Raw genomic sequence first — 15,000 nt, 5'->3', positions numbered from 1 at the left:
CAGAGCGTCACCCGTTGGGGAGAACCGCAGGTCACCCTGGAGAACAATTATCCAGTTTATTTACAAGCTAAACCAAATTCATCAGAAGTCAGCAAAAGAATTTAAAAAAAAGTCAAACAAAACAGCCACAAAAACAACACAAGAAAAATGACGAGAATGATTTAAACCAGTGTTTTTGTTTTTTTAGTAGTAAGGTGAAAATTTAAAACGAATCGCAACAAAACGCCTCCAGATAGACTAAACAAAACCAGCGGGAAAAAAAGCGAAAAAAAAGCAGATAAATCAGAATTTGTCAGTTGTAATTTTGTCATCAAAGTCTAGTCTTCTTTTTTTCTTTTTACGTAATCCTCCCACCACCACCAACCTCCTCCCCCCTCCCCTACCCCCAAAGACCCCGCCCCCTCATCGCCAACAAGGCAAACATGAAAACAACACGATTACGGTCACAGTAGTCGAGCAGCAAGTCTTAGTCTAAGTGGGAAAGAGGAGAAGATGTTCCCACGTACTCTTGTATCACTGTCCTGAGCCTGGAAGAGATGCACCTGTGTGCTGTTGATTAGTGTAGTCTCATTGATTCGGATGATCTGGTTGTTCCGGGGACAGGTGGGACTTCCTGCATCTTTTTCAACTCGAATGGTCACTGAAGCAGGAGTTCGGCACCGGCGACTTCTGTTGTCATAGGCAGACACAGTGAACTGCAAAAGAAACAAAGCTCGTTCTTCGGTTACAGTCGCGACGAAGCACATTGTTTTTCCATGAATAGATAGAAACAAAGAACAAAGAAGGACATACAACAAAACACAATTATGAAGAAGAAATGAGAACCAAGAAGGACGTACACCAAAACGCAATTAGTAAGAAGAAAGAATTAGAACTAAAAAATATATAAATAAATCGCAAGTAAAAAGGAAGAGTAAGAACATAGAGAGACATAAAACGCAAGTATAAAACATAATGAGAACAAACAAAGACATACACAAAAACGCAAGTACAAAGACTGAACGAGAAAAAAGTAAGGCATACACCGAAGCGCAAATATAAAAAAAAAGAATGAGAACAAAGAAAGGCATACACCAAAACGCAAGTGTAAAGAAATATATTCACCAAAACGCGAGAATAAAGAAATATTGAGAACAAAGAAAGGCATACACCAAAACGTAAATATAAAGAAAGAATGAAGCAAAGAAAGGCATACACCAAAACGCAAATATAAAAAAATAATGAGAACAAAGAAAGGCATACACAAAAACCCAAGTTCAAGTTTCACGTCTCTATCGACAGAAACACCGACAACTTTTCCCTCAAATAAAGGATCACTATTTACGCATTTTTGCATACACTAAAGTATTATAGAATACTATTAAAGTTTGTTTCTTTAAATTGAAAAAAATAAACTTACCGTGTAGGTGCCTTGTCCTGAACGCAGATCGTTTTTAACATAGATTTCGCCAGTTGAGGAGCTGACGAAGAAGTACCGAGAGGCCTGAAGTCCTGCAGAATCCTCGTCGATGAAGTAGCTCACAATGTCCTAAAACACACACAACCTCAATGAATAGTATAATAGTCATAAATCACGTTCATCGCAACTAGCATTATCTTGTGTATCCCTGTTTCTCCCCCTTTGTAATATGTTTGTATAGATCACAGTATTATTAACACACACAGTCAAACTAGGTTCATCGCAAATATCATCATCTTGTGTATCCCTGTTTCTTCCCCCATTGGTAATATGTTTGTGTAGCTCATAGTATGAATGAGAACTGCAAAATACACTACAGCCTAAAGTGGCTCAGTCATCATGTGTACAGATCACTTCTTGTTTGTATTCTGTAAGTGCAGGAGTAGGTAAAATATAGCTACTTCATTTGTGTCCTCCAGGACTGAATTCACCCTCCTGGGGGAGATGAATTTTGACGAACAAAATCTAAAATCAAGTAGACATGTCAACACATACTACAATTGCTTTCGTAGGATATAGTTTTCCACCGCACAGCATCTGGTTTAAACAAAACTTTGTTCAATTTTTATCATGACAAAAACGATATATATGGTTTTTAGTTTAACTAACTTAAGCATATAATGCTTATTTTAAGTCATCCTGGTATGTACATAACAAAGGTTAACATGATGGCGGACTAAATACCTTTACTCATTTCAGACAACGATAACAAACAAACAAAACTGATACGCAAACAATCAGAAAAGGGAGGGGGTAGTAGTACAGAAGGTGGGGGAGAAAAAAAATACAAGAAACAACAAGTCGCGTAAGGCGAAAATACAATATTTAGTCAAGTAGCTGTCGAACTCACAGAATGAAACTGAACGCAATGCCATTTTTCAGCAAGACCGTATACTCGTAGCATCGTCAGTCTGCCGCTCATGGCAAAGGCAGTGAAATTGACAAGAAGAGCGGGGTAGTAGTTGCGCTAAGAAGGATAGCACGCTTTTCTGTACCTCTCTTTGTTTTAACTTTCTGAGCGTGTTTTTAATCCAAACATATCATATCTATATGTTTTTGGAATCAGGAACCGACAAGAAATAAGATGAAAGTGTTTTTAAATTGATTTCGACAATTTAATTTTGATAATAATTTTTATATATTTAATTTTCAGAGCTTGTTTTTAATCCGAATATAACATATTTATATGTTTTTGGAATCAGCAAATGATGGAGAATAAGATAAACGTAAATTTGGATCGTTTTATAAATTTTTATTTTTTTTTACAATTTTCAGATTTTTAATGACCAAAGTCATTAATTAATTTTTAAGCCACCACGCTGAAATGCAATACCGAAGTCCGGGCTTCGTCGAACATTACTTGACCAAAATTTCAACCAATTTGGTTGAAAAATGAGAGCGTGACAGTGCCGCCTCAACTTTCACGAAAAGCCGGATATGACGTCATCAAAGACATTTATCAAAAAAATGAAAAAAACGTTCGGGGATTCCATACCCAGGAACTCTCATGTCAAATTTCATAAAGATCGGTCCAGTAGTTTAGTCTGAATCGCTCTACACACACACAGAGACAGACAGACACACACACATACACCACGACCCTCGTCTCGATTCCCCCCTCTACGTTAAAATATTTAGTCAAAACTTGACTAAATATAAAAAGACATGGGGCACGAGAGAACAGAAATAAACATAAGGGAAAAAGAAGAGGACGAAGAAGACTTTTGAGCGCCAGATATTTGGGAAGAGCTTAAATTACGATCCCAAAGCCTCCTCCTCACTACTCTTTTACATGGTGACTGTGTCGCCCTGCCACGTATCTTCAGGGTGAGCCTGATAGTGCAAGTACTCAGCAAAGAAACAATGTCAATGATAACGCTCACCCCATCAGCATCGGATGCACTGACGTTGACAACAAAGGTGTTGACAGGAAAGTTCTCGTTGATGGTTATGGAGTAAGCCGCGCTGTTGAACACGGGGCAGTTTGGGTTGCGGTTGACACTAATCACCACCACTTCCTGGGCAGTGAGGTCCGGGTTCTGCCGATCGTAACACTCCACCACCAGCTGAATGACAGAAGATCAACCAAACGTCAATACCCGTGACAAGAAATATGTGGTTTCTCTCTTCAGATCAACATTATCACATTCATGAGAAGAAGAACAAGTCGCGTAAGGCGAAAATACAACATTTAGTCAAGTAGCTGTCGAACTCACAGAATTAAACTGAACGCAATGCAACGCAGCAAGACCGTATACTCGTAGTCCACCGCTTACGGCATAGGCAGTGAAATTGACAAGAAGAGCGGGGTAATAGTTGCGCTGGGAAGGATAGCACGCTTTTCTGTACCTCTCTTCGTTTTAACTTTCTGAGCGTGTTTTTAATCCAAACATATCATATCTATATGTTTTTGGAATCAGGAACCGACAAGGAATAAGATGAAAGTGTTTTGAAATTGATTTGGAAAATTTAATTTTGATAATAATTTTTATATATTTAATTTTCAGAGCTTGTTTTTAATCCGACTATAACATATTTATATGTTTTTGGAATCAGCAAATGATGGAGAATAAGATAAACGTAAATTTGGATCGTTTTATAAAAAATTTTATTTTTTTACAATTTTCAGATTTTTAATGACCAAAGTCATTAAATAATTTTTAAGCCACCACGCTGAAATGCAATACCGAAGTCCGGGCTTCGTCGAACATTACCCGACCAAAATTTCAACCAGTTTGGTTGAAAAATGAGGGCGTGACAGTGCCGCCTCAACTTTCACGAAAAGCCGGATATGACGTCATCAAAGACATTTATCCAAAAAATGAAAAACATGTCTGAGGATATCATACCCAGGAACTCTCATGTCAAATTTCATAAAGATCGGTCCAGTAGTTTAGTCTGAATCGCTCTACACACACACACACACACACACACACACACACACACACACACACACACACACACGCACATACACCACGACCCTCGTCTCGATTCCCCCCTCTACGTTAAAACATTTAGTCAAAACTTGACTAAATGTAAAAAGAAATAAAGATAAGAAAAAAACAACGAAAAAAAACCAACATTATCACATTTGAAGAATTCTGTAAATCCAAGCAAAAACATTACCTTTTCTCAGAAATAAAAAAGTTACACGGTCATTATTTGTTTTTTACATAACTCCAAACATATATTACAATTTAACACCCAATACGAACTGGATGAACAATTCATTTATATCATGAATTAACAGTTTGCAAATATAAAACAAGTCGCGTAAGGCGAAAATACAATATTTAGTCAAGTAGCTGTCGAACTCACAGAATGAAACTGAACGCAGCAAGACCGTATACTCGTAGCATCGTCACTCCACCGCCCGTGGCAAAGGCAGTGCTCGTGGAATTGACAAGAAGAGCGGGGTATTCGTTGCGCTAAGAAGGATAGCACGCTTTTCTGTACCTCTCTTCGTTTTAACTTTCTGAGCGTGTTTTTAATCCAAACATATCATATCTATATATTTTTGGAATCAGGAACCGACAAGGAATACGATGAAAGTGTTTTTAAATTGATTTCGAAAAAAAAAATTTGATAATAATTTTTATATATTTAATTTTCAGAGCTTGTTTTTAATCCAAATATAACATATTGATATGTTTTTGGAATCAGCAAATGATGGAGAATAAGATAAACGTAAATTTGGATCGTTTTATAAATTTTTAATTTTTTTTACAATTTTCAGATTTTTAATGACCAAAGTCATTAATTAATTTTTAAGCCACCAAGCTGAAATGCAATACCGAACCCCGGGCTTCGTCGAAGAGTACTTGACCAAAATTTCAACCAATTTGGTTGAAAAATGAGGGCGTGACAGTGCCGCCTCAACTTTCACGAAAAGCCGGATATGACGTCATCAAAGACATTTATCAAAAAAATGAAAAAAACGTTCGGGGATTTCATACCCAGGAACTCTCATGTCAAATTTCATAAAGATCGGTCCAGTAGTTTAGTCTGAATCGCTCTACACACACACACACACAGACACACACACACACGCACACACGCACATACACCACGACCCTCGTTTCGATTCCCCCTCGATGTTAAAATATTTAGTCAAAACTTGACTAAATATAAAAACAGATACAGGGTCATTTTTTACGTAACTCCAAATATATTCCAAAATAACACACAATAAGAATTGGATGAACAGTTCATTTATATGATGAACGAAAAGTTTCAAAACAAGGAGGAAATGTCTGCCACAATGACCACACTTTCTTTCTTTATTTGGTGTTTTACGTCGTTTTCAACCACGAAGGTTATATCGCGACGGGAATGACCACACACTCACACCCACATTATCAAACCACTATTAAAGACAGAGAAAAATATACTTAAGATGCACACAAACAGGAGGAGAACAACTGACCGTATATGTCTGTGTTTGGGTGGGGTCCCCAGTCACATCCTCTTTTAATGACACCTGTCCAGTCTGGTTGTTCACTGCAAAGTACCGGTCAGCTGGCTGATATCCAAGGAGGCGGTAGCGAATACGATCATCGTTCTACAAAGGATACAATTAAAAATGGTTTTGATACATAAAGGCTTAAACACGTTGACTGAAACACGCACGCAAGCACATTCACACACATAGGCCTGCAGATACACGCAGAACACGCATGCATGGGATTGCTTAAAATAAGCACTATGCTTGAGTTAGAAATCCTAAATGCCATATATTGTTTATGTTAGGAATGATAAATGATAAATCCCATATATATTATTTATGTCATGCATGAATGATAAATCATATATGCCATATATTTATTGTTTATGTCATGCATGCATTATAAATGATAAATGCCATAATTATATTGTTTATGTCATGATACAAATTGAATAAAGTCTTGTTTAAACCAACACGCATGCATACCTCTGGCGATGTCAGATCTGGGTCAGTGCAGTCAAGTGAACCTATGCTTGACGAGACGTTCTGATAGATCGTGATGTTGTACATGGCACTCGTGAACACGGGTTGTCTGTCAATAGCAACTCGGCCAATGGTTATCTGAACGCTGGCAGAAGAAGCGTTGCCTCTCCCATCAAATGCCTGGACAGTAAACTGGAAAACAAATGAAAGTGAAATCAAATATTTTGCTTCAAAAGACAGCGTGAACAGAAACAACGTGAAAAAGAATGAGAGAGAGAGCAAGGGGGTGGGGGTAAAAAAGAAAGAAAGAGAGAGGTGGTAGAAAGGTAGGGAGGGAAAATAAAATATAAGTGAACAGAGAGAGAGAGAGAGAGAGAGAGAGAGAGAGAGAGAGAGAGAGAGAGAGAGAGAGAGAGAGAGAGAGAGAGAGAGGGAGAGTGAGACAGAGAGACAGAGATATTGAGAGAGAGAGCGAGAGAGAGAGAGAGAGATGGAGGAGGACAGAGAACAACGTAGAGAAGGGAGAAAGATAAATAATAAAGTGAAGAAGGGGGTGGCGTGCTAGCGACAGATCTAGAGAAAGAGGAATAATGAAAAGAAAACAAATGAGAGATATAGGCACATGAAGGAGGGGGGGGGCGAGGCGGAGAGACAGTGCAACACTATTTAAACTGACAAATAAGACCAAGGCTAGTTTACATTGTAGACATTCTTTTGTAATCCGTTTTCCAAGGGTGTCTCAGTGAGAGGCTTGCGAACACTGATCTCTCCTCTTTCACTGTCTAGCAGGAAGAAGGTGGAGGCTCCATCATCATTGGGCAGCTGAATCCTGTAGGTGACCTTGTCCTGTGTCATGTGAAAGCACAGAGAAGTTTAAGCTACCAATTTCCATCAGTACTAATCCAAACTGTCCACTCAATGCGTACACACGCGCGGAAAAAAAGATTGACAACAAACTGACTGACGACAAGAAGACTAGACTAGCAGAAAATCGGCAATATGTACTTTGAAATGTACGTGTTCAAATAAATTCATATGCACTGTACTGTTGTGTCGTTGTGATGTGATGTTCAATCTGTTGCGTCAACGACATAATGCATATGGCACCAGCATAAGGGTCAACAAATAGGATATACATCAACAATCACTGTCTTACATTGTCGTTGTCGGTGGCTGAAATGTTTCCGACAAAATTGCCCAGGGCAGCCGTCTCAGAGATGGTGAAAATATAGTTGGCACTTGGCTGGAAGACGGGTACGTTGGGGTTGCGGGAAATTCTGACCATCACTGTAGTAGATACTGTCTTCTTTGGGCGAGCTGAGTCATAGGCTATTAGTCTCAGCTGAAATTTGACAAGAAATGCGACAGTTATGAATAGGTACTAACTCAGTAACTGTATTAAAAAAACATGTACACCTAAAATGTTCACAAGACGTTTTGCCATATGGATTGCCACAAAAAAAGATGAAGCGTACAGAATACAAACGACTGTACAACATTTCAATTTGTCTGTTTTAAATGAGTCTCCTGCTTACTTCTCTGAACTCCTCACCGTCTATTCTCCAGCAAGACAACTCCGTGCCTCTTCTGACTGTCGCATCCTTACTATTCCACACACCAAAACCAAAACATACGGACAACGCACTTTTACTTTCTGCGCACCCACACACTGGAATTCTCTCCCCTTTCACATCCGCCACTCTCAGTCACCCCAAGCATTCAAACGAGCACTTAAAACGCACCTCTTCAAGAAATACAACCCCTGATTTTGTTTTCTCAGTCCATCAGTAGGCTACATGTAGTGTATTTGTTGTTTTAGTGATAATGTGATAATGTGTATACACATTTAGGGCTGTTTTTCAGTATTAATAACATGTTCTGTTTGATTAAGGGTATTCAGCTGGTATTTCCTTGTTTTTACTACCTATTTTATTCATGTTTTTATTACTTAATTAGTGGAAGAATCTGTTGTAATGTATGCTTGATGGTGTATGCTTTTAATCAAGCGTTGCTGACTATGAATGTAGATGTAAATGCTTGTATAACTGTGTTTGAATTTTAAATGTGTCAAGCGCAAAAAGCATAATTGTAAAGTTATGATGTTGCGCTATATAAATGCTCATTTATTATTATTATTATTATACTCTTCAGGGGCGCACACTCCCTTCCATGCGCTGAGTAAAACCAAAGACGCTCTCAGTCGATTACATTATCGTGCAGATCCAAAATTAGATTCCACAAGTCATAGTTCTACGCTGCAGCCTCTGTTAACGATAACCTAACCAGGATCAATTGATCAATGATGACACGACAGCTCCATGTAAAGAGCCACCACTCACAAGTGGTACAGTCATGGCAATACCCGATATCAAAGAATAGGCCTACTTCTTTCTTCTTCAGCGTTCCAGAATTTTCTGGTTACGCTAGAGCTTGTTTGCCCATTTGCCACACTATACTCTGAGAGCATAGTCAGCTTCACTCCGCTTTCGTTGAGTAGGCAAGCTGGGTATTTTCGTGTTTTCATAACCCACCGAACTCTGACATGGATTACAGGATCTTTTTCGTGCGCACTTGGTCTTGTGCTTGCGTGTACACACGAAGGGGGTTAAGTCACTAGCAGGTCTGCACATAAGTTGACCTGAGAGATCGGAAAAACCGCCACTCTTAACCCACCAGGCGGCAGCCACCGGGATTCGAACTCACGACCTCCCGATTAGGAGGCCGACGTCTTACCACCACGCCACTGCGCCCGTCTATCAAGTCAAGTCAAGTCAAGTCAAGTATTTTATTTTATCAAAGAGGACAAAACTGTAATCGTGTGCAGTGGAAGGAAGAGTGTGGGGCGAACGTGGAGAGGGACCCATTACCGTGTAGGTGGCCAGCTGGTCAGGGTCTGCCTTCAGGTCACGTGCAAGACGAATCTCCCCAGTGGTGGAGTTGACACTGAACAGGGATTCACCCGGATAGTCTCCAACAAGTTCGTACGTGATGACACCCTGAAAAGACGCGTCGATTTGAAAAGAATATGAAAACAAATTTGAACAATACTTTTAAATAATTAAAATCCATGCAATTCCAAAACGTTCATAGTTTACGTATTTAATTAAAATATGATCCTTTTATTCTCAACTGCATAAAACAAAAGTTCTTCTGACTTCACTATCCTCAAATTAGAAATGCGTAAATCATGGTAAATAAAATTTAAAAAAAGACAACAAAAATCAACATGTAAGTCAACTCTCCCTATTTCGTCTCTAAAAAATTCAATCTAATAATGCAGGTTTGACTAAACTTGCAAAAAAATAATAACCATTAAATACCAGATCTGAGATGCACCCTCTGAATTTCGAAGCTTATTTACACACACACACACACACACACACACACACACACACACACACACACACACACACACGCGCGCGCGCGCACACTGTGACACACTACAACATCCAAAATCTTCCTTCTCTTTCTCACCAAGGTACAGACACATACATACACACATACACCCACGCGCGCACAGACACAGAAACACAGGCACACACCTACTCTGGGACCTACATACCCGAAGGTCATTATCTCCGGCTGTCATCTGCCCGACAACGGAGTCCACAGATTGACTCTCGAGAAGAGCAACATCAGAGGTAGGTTGGAAGAAAGGTGTCTGGTCAAGCTCCACGGTGATGTACACATTGGTGATGTCCTTCTTTTTGTAAAAGGGATGGTCATCCACAGCTTCCACTGTCAGCTGCACATACCAAAATCTCGAGTTCTTGTGCACGACTAAAGAAGTACTAGTGGTACCCGTGCTACGCACTTTGTGTGCTGCGCATGCGATGTCATTTTGTTGGTTATGTGCTTGTGAAAATGTTGTTTGCACCCCTCCCCCCCCCCCCCCCCCCGCACATTATCCCGCATATAATGAATTATATTCTCTTGGTGAAAAATAAAATGTTAACCCTTACACCGGTGCAATTCTGTAACACATGTTACATAGCCACTGGTGAATTAACAGAGAGAAAAATAACAAAAAACAGTCATATAGGTTTTCGCATCAATGGGAGGTAATCGGAACTGACCAAAAAGACTGCGCGACCGCACGCGACTATACAAACAAACAAAATAAAATACAGCAGGTATGACGTTTGCATGAATCCATGATTACGTCTACATGAACAACAGTGATAAAAGTGCGCATCTCTTCCCAGCCGTGCAGCGCTTTGAAAGTTGGAAGCATTAAAATTTAAACGGGTAAAAAGCCATCGTGAAGATACGAAAAAAAGTATGACGTCTAAAATACTTAATGATTCAAACGCATAGTATAACATATGTAATTGACAACATTGTCAACAGAAAATATATACATGGTTCACACACACAATCGAGTGCACACATCCATCCATGCTTATTTAAAGTCATGTACACACACACATACATACATGGCATCAAGCAACACACAATTAAATGACACATATGGAATATGGAAAACGTATAATGGACATGAACATGGCAAGTAATTTACACCGTTACCTACTATAAAATTGATGATATATATATACCACTCACTTGCTATTCGCCTAAAAGCTTGCGGTGTGCTGTGACACATATAAGAAACCAGAAGAAAAAAGGACTTTACTTTGGCGAAAAGAGCATATGCTGCTTATTTTTGTACATAACTGCTATAACTGTATTTTTTCCGAACACTTACATGTAAAAAACATAGAGATATATCTTACCATTTCACTAAGACAGCCAAAATAACGGTCAAATTAAGGGGAGATCATGATGACGTACATGTCTATGGTTGCACCGGGGGAAAATATTTAGTCGCTGGAACCTATAAGGTATAACACATGTTACATAGCCACTGGTGAATTAACAGAGAGAAAAATAACAAAAAACAGTCATATAGGTTTTCGCATCAATGGGAGGTAATCGGAACTGACCAAAAAGACTGCGCGACCGCACGCGACTATACAAACAAACAAAATAAAATACAGCAGGTATGACGTTTGCATGAATCCATGATTACGTCTACATGAACAACAGTGATAAAAGTGCGCATCTCTTCCCAGCCGTGCAGCGCTTTGAAAGTTGGAAGCATTAAAATTTAAACGGGTAAAAAGCCATCGTGAAGATACGAAAAAAAGTATGACGTCTAAAATACTTAATGATTCAAACGCATAGTATAACATATGTAATTGACAACAGAAAATATATACATGGTTCACACACACAATCGAGTGCACACATCCATCCATGCTTATTTAAAGTCATGTACACACACACACACACATACATACATGGCATCAAGCAATACACAATTAAATGACACATATGGAATATGGAAAACGTATAACGGACATGAACATGGTAAGTAATTTACACCGTTATCTACTATAAAATTGATGATATATATATACCACTCACTTGCTATTCGCCTAAAAGCTTGCGGTGTGCTGTGACACATATAAGAAACCAGAAGAAAAAAGGACTTTACTTTGGCGAAAAGAGCATATGCTGCTTATTTTTGTACATAGCTGCTATAACTGTATTTTTTCCGAACACTTACATGTAAAAAACATAGAGATATATCTTACCATTTCACTAAGACAGCCAAAATAACGGTCAAATTAAGGGGAGATCATGATGACGTACATGTCTATGGTTGAACCGGGGGAAAATATTTAGTCGCTGGAACCTATAAGGTTATACGGCGACTTATCAGGTGATAATGTTTCGAACTTATCTTTTAAAAATTAAGTAAACAAATCTATGGAATATTTTGGAGTTCCATTAACAGATAAACAGATCTATCTATCTTCTTATTATTTTAGGTTCGTCTGGGGTAGAGAAATAAAACACACAGCTAGGTTCGTCTGAGGTGCGGTCGCGTAGTGTTTAATGTAGTGTTTAGAAGAAGAACCAATCACAGATCTCTTTCGCCGCGATGTCAAAGTTCAGGTCAAAGTTCACTGTTGTCTGCTCAAATTTGCGAGACAAACCTCTTCAAACTTTGTTCGTGGACAAAATTGGAAGTCGGGACCTAGCGGAATCGATTTCCTGGGTCACGTTGGCATAGCAACCGAAGGAGAAGGCACAAATCCGCGCGGTTTGGTCACAGGAATCGAAAAACCACCGAAAAACCTACCAGTATTATATAGTAGATGTATGCGATAAAACACGTTACAGATTCAACTGACGAAAACCGGAGAAGCAATGGTTATTTTCTCCGTCCAAAATCGCAACCACAAGCTTTCATCTAAACCGCCGTAAAGCGATTACAGATTTAGTTGAAAAGAGAGTGAGATCGAACACCTTATAAAATGTGTATTGCTGTTACCGCGCACCCTAATTGTCAATTTGTATCCGTGTTTTACGCCTCGTTTTTATCCGAACTGATTCCTTGAAATCACAGCTTATCAAGTGCCTATTCACACACAAAAAACCAATATTAACAGCTATTGCTACGCTGAAAATACAATAGCGATTATATAGCAGTTCTGACCTTTATTTGTTGTTCTAAACTTACAACATGACAGTTTTTGCGTCGATACGTTGATCTCAGGTTTTGATAGCAGACGCCGTTTCTTATGCGCATTAGTTTTGCGCAGGCGCCACACTGACTTTGGAAAAAAATTCGATTTGACAACACAGCTGTTAAACAGCTTTTTATTAGTTCATTCGTATACAACAAAAAGAAGTTTGAGTTTTTAATTTTGAACAAGACTACTTATGAAAAAGACCAAAACACAACATCAACGGAAAACTAGAAACAACTGAAGAACTAGGATGCAACAAGGGGAGGAAAAGAGAACAGCTAATCCGTACAAAGCGAGCAGACGGCAGAGACGTTTTCAGTTTGGGTGAATGGCATTTATACTTGTCTCGTCATGAAGCGAATTTTTCAACCTCAGTTATAAACGACTACATGAATGTTAGTGCCATGGGTTGTACATCAATACTTCAGAGGGGAAGTGGGGTATTTAGTGTGGAGTTACGAGATAAGAAAAGCCGAATGCGAAAGTTTGTGTCAGTCGGCAACTGTGAACTAAGCTCACAGGCACACAAAAACGGCTGTTCCGTTTTACTCCCCTGTTTGTACTACATCTTTCGATTTTGGGCATTTTGTGGTGTTTAGGGACAGAAAATAATAGGTTTAGTCCTGTTTCATCGGGAAGTTAGCAGAAAAGGGTATGCTATCGACATTTGTAAAGCTGAAAAACATTCCCGAGAAGAATTTCAAGTTGTCAGTGTATGCTGTTGTCGATCAGTGAAACATCGTGTGGTACAGATGGGTAAACCGGAACCATGCGTCTTTGTTATTGACAATATGCTTTTGGATATTGGCAAAAATGGCCGACTTCCGTAGCATTATGCTTTGATGATCGGAAGAGACCATCCAATCACAGCCCCCGAATTCCCCCACGTGTCCATCAGAATAGCTATATAAGTGTTTTTGTCCCAAGCTGACGCACACATATTTCACAAGCAGATACTGCCAAGTCAATTATATAAAACACATTTGAAATCATCATATGCAGTACATAAAGTGCGATATTCAATTCAGATTATCCCCTAGGATTCATACTGAATGTCACACTTACCAAAGATGCACGCACAAATAAAAACACTGGAATTTATGTCTCCTTTATTTCATCGCTTTACTCTTCAAGAGTAAAGAGAAAATACCCAGCAAGCATGTTTGACCTCCCTACTAATAATCAATGAACTCAATGTTATACTCTGCTCCTGCTGGTGTCAGTTGTAGATACTAATTTAACAGAAAACTTACGTTGTAGGAACGCCTTTCGGTACCCTCAAGAGACTTGCGCAAGATGATGACACCAGTAGAAGGATCCAGGTAAAAGAGTTGGGTGGTGTCGTTCGGACTCGCCCCGATAACATTGTACACCACCGGATCCTGCATAAAGCAGTGAGAAGAATCATTCAAATTAAGACTCACTGAATGAAAATACGCAACCAGAACGGACCTTGTTTTGTCAAAACTTATTTTCTTGCATCTAGCATGTCCTTCCCACTAATGACCTATACGATCAAATTAACGCAGCTCCAACTTAGGACCTATTGTTTTCTATCAAAAGAAAGAAGGAAAGTAATAACTGTAAATTAAACTGTAGAGCTGCATCATGGTATTATTACTTTTTTGTAAGTAAACAACACACACACACGCACACGCACACACACACACATACACAACCACACACAACCACACACACACACACACACACACACACACACACACACACACACGCACGCACAAGCAGACAGTCTCTCGCTCTTCCTCTCTCTTTCAAGCTCTGTCTACTCTGTGTTATATGCAAAACTTTCCCTTGAAACGCCAGCAGGCTATCCCCCATTGCGGAGGCAGTTATAACTCCACTCACCCCATCCCTATCAGCGGCATTGATGGTGACAACCTGATCCGAGACGATGTGATACTCAGAAATAGTAGCCCGGTAGGGGCTCCTGCTGAAGAATGGGCCATAGAGGTTGCGTGTGATGAAGATGGTGCCATTGCATCTTGTTTGACGACCAGGGTCGGCTGGGTCATAGACGAGCACTTCAATCTGAGGGTGATCAAACACAAGATTTA

General features: G+C 39.4%; 1 protein-coding gene across 1 annotated transcript in view; it reads right to left on the bottom strand.

Annotated features, from left to right (window-relative positions):
• LOC138954139 (protocadherin Fat 1-like) overlaps positions 1–15,000 on the bottom strand; it is a 67,985-nt gene that overhangs the window by 28,429 nt on the left and 24,556 nt on the right. Inside the window, exons 21-32 of the mRNA XM_070326044.1 lie at positions 14,792–14,974; positions 14,179–14,307; positions 9,949–10,131; positions 9,254–9,382; positions 7,543–7,728; positions 7,086–7,232; positions 6,390–6,578; positions 5,886–6,020; positions 3,343–3,525; positions 1,400–1,528; positions 507–695; positions 1–36 (exon numbers count right to left, since the gene is read on the bottom strand). The exon at positions 1–36 is cut by the window's left edge and continues 84 nt beyond it. Coding sequence (XP_070182145.1) covers positions 1–36; positions 507–695; positions 1,400–1,528; positions 3,343–3,525; positions 5,886–6,020; positions 6,390–6,578; positions 7,086–7,232; positions 7,543–7,728; positions 9,254–9,382; positions 9,949–10,131; positions 14,179–14,307; positions 14,792–14,974 — 1,818 coding nt within the window. The remainder of the gene's footprint in view (positions 37–506; positions 696–1,399; positions 1,529–3,342; positions 3,526–5,885; positions 6,021–6,389; positions 6,579–7,085; positions 7,233–7,542; positions 7,729–9,253; positions 9,383–9,948; positions 10,132–14,178; positions 14,308–14,791; positions 14,975–15,000) is intronic.

The sequence above is a fragment of the Littorina saxatilis genome, linkage group LG2 (assembly GCF_037325665.1).
Source record: "Littorina saxatilis isolate snail1 linkage group LG2, US_GU_Lsax_2.0, whole genome shotgun sequence".
Lineage (NCBI taxonomy): Eukaryota > Metazoa > Mollusca > Gastropoda > Littorinimorpha > Littorinidae > Littorina > Littorina saxatilis.
This window is presented reverse-complemented; position numbering and strand designations above follow the sequence as displayed.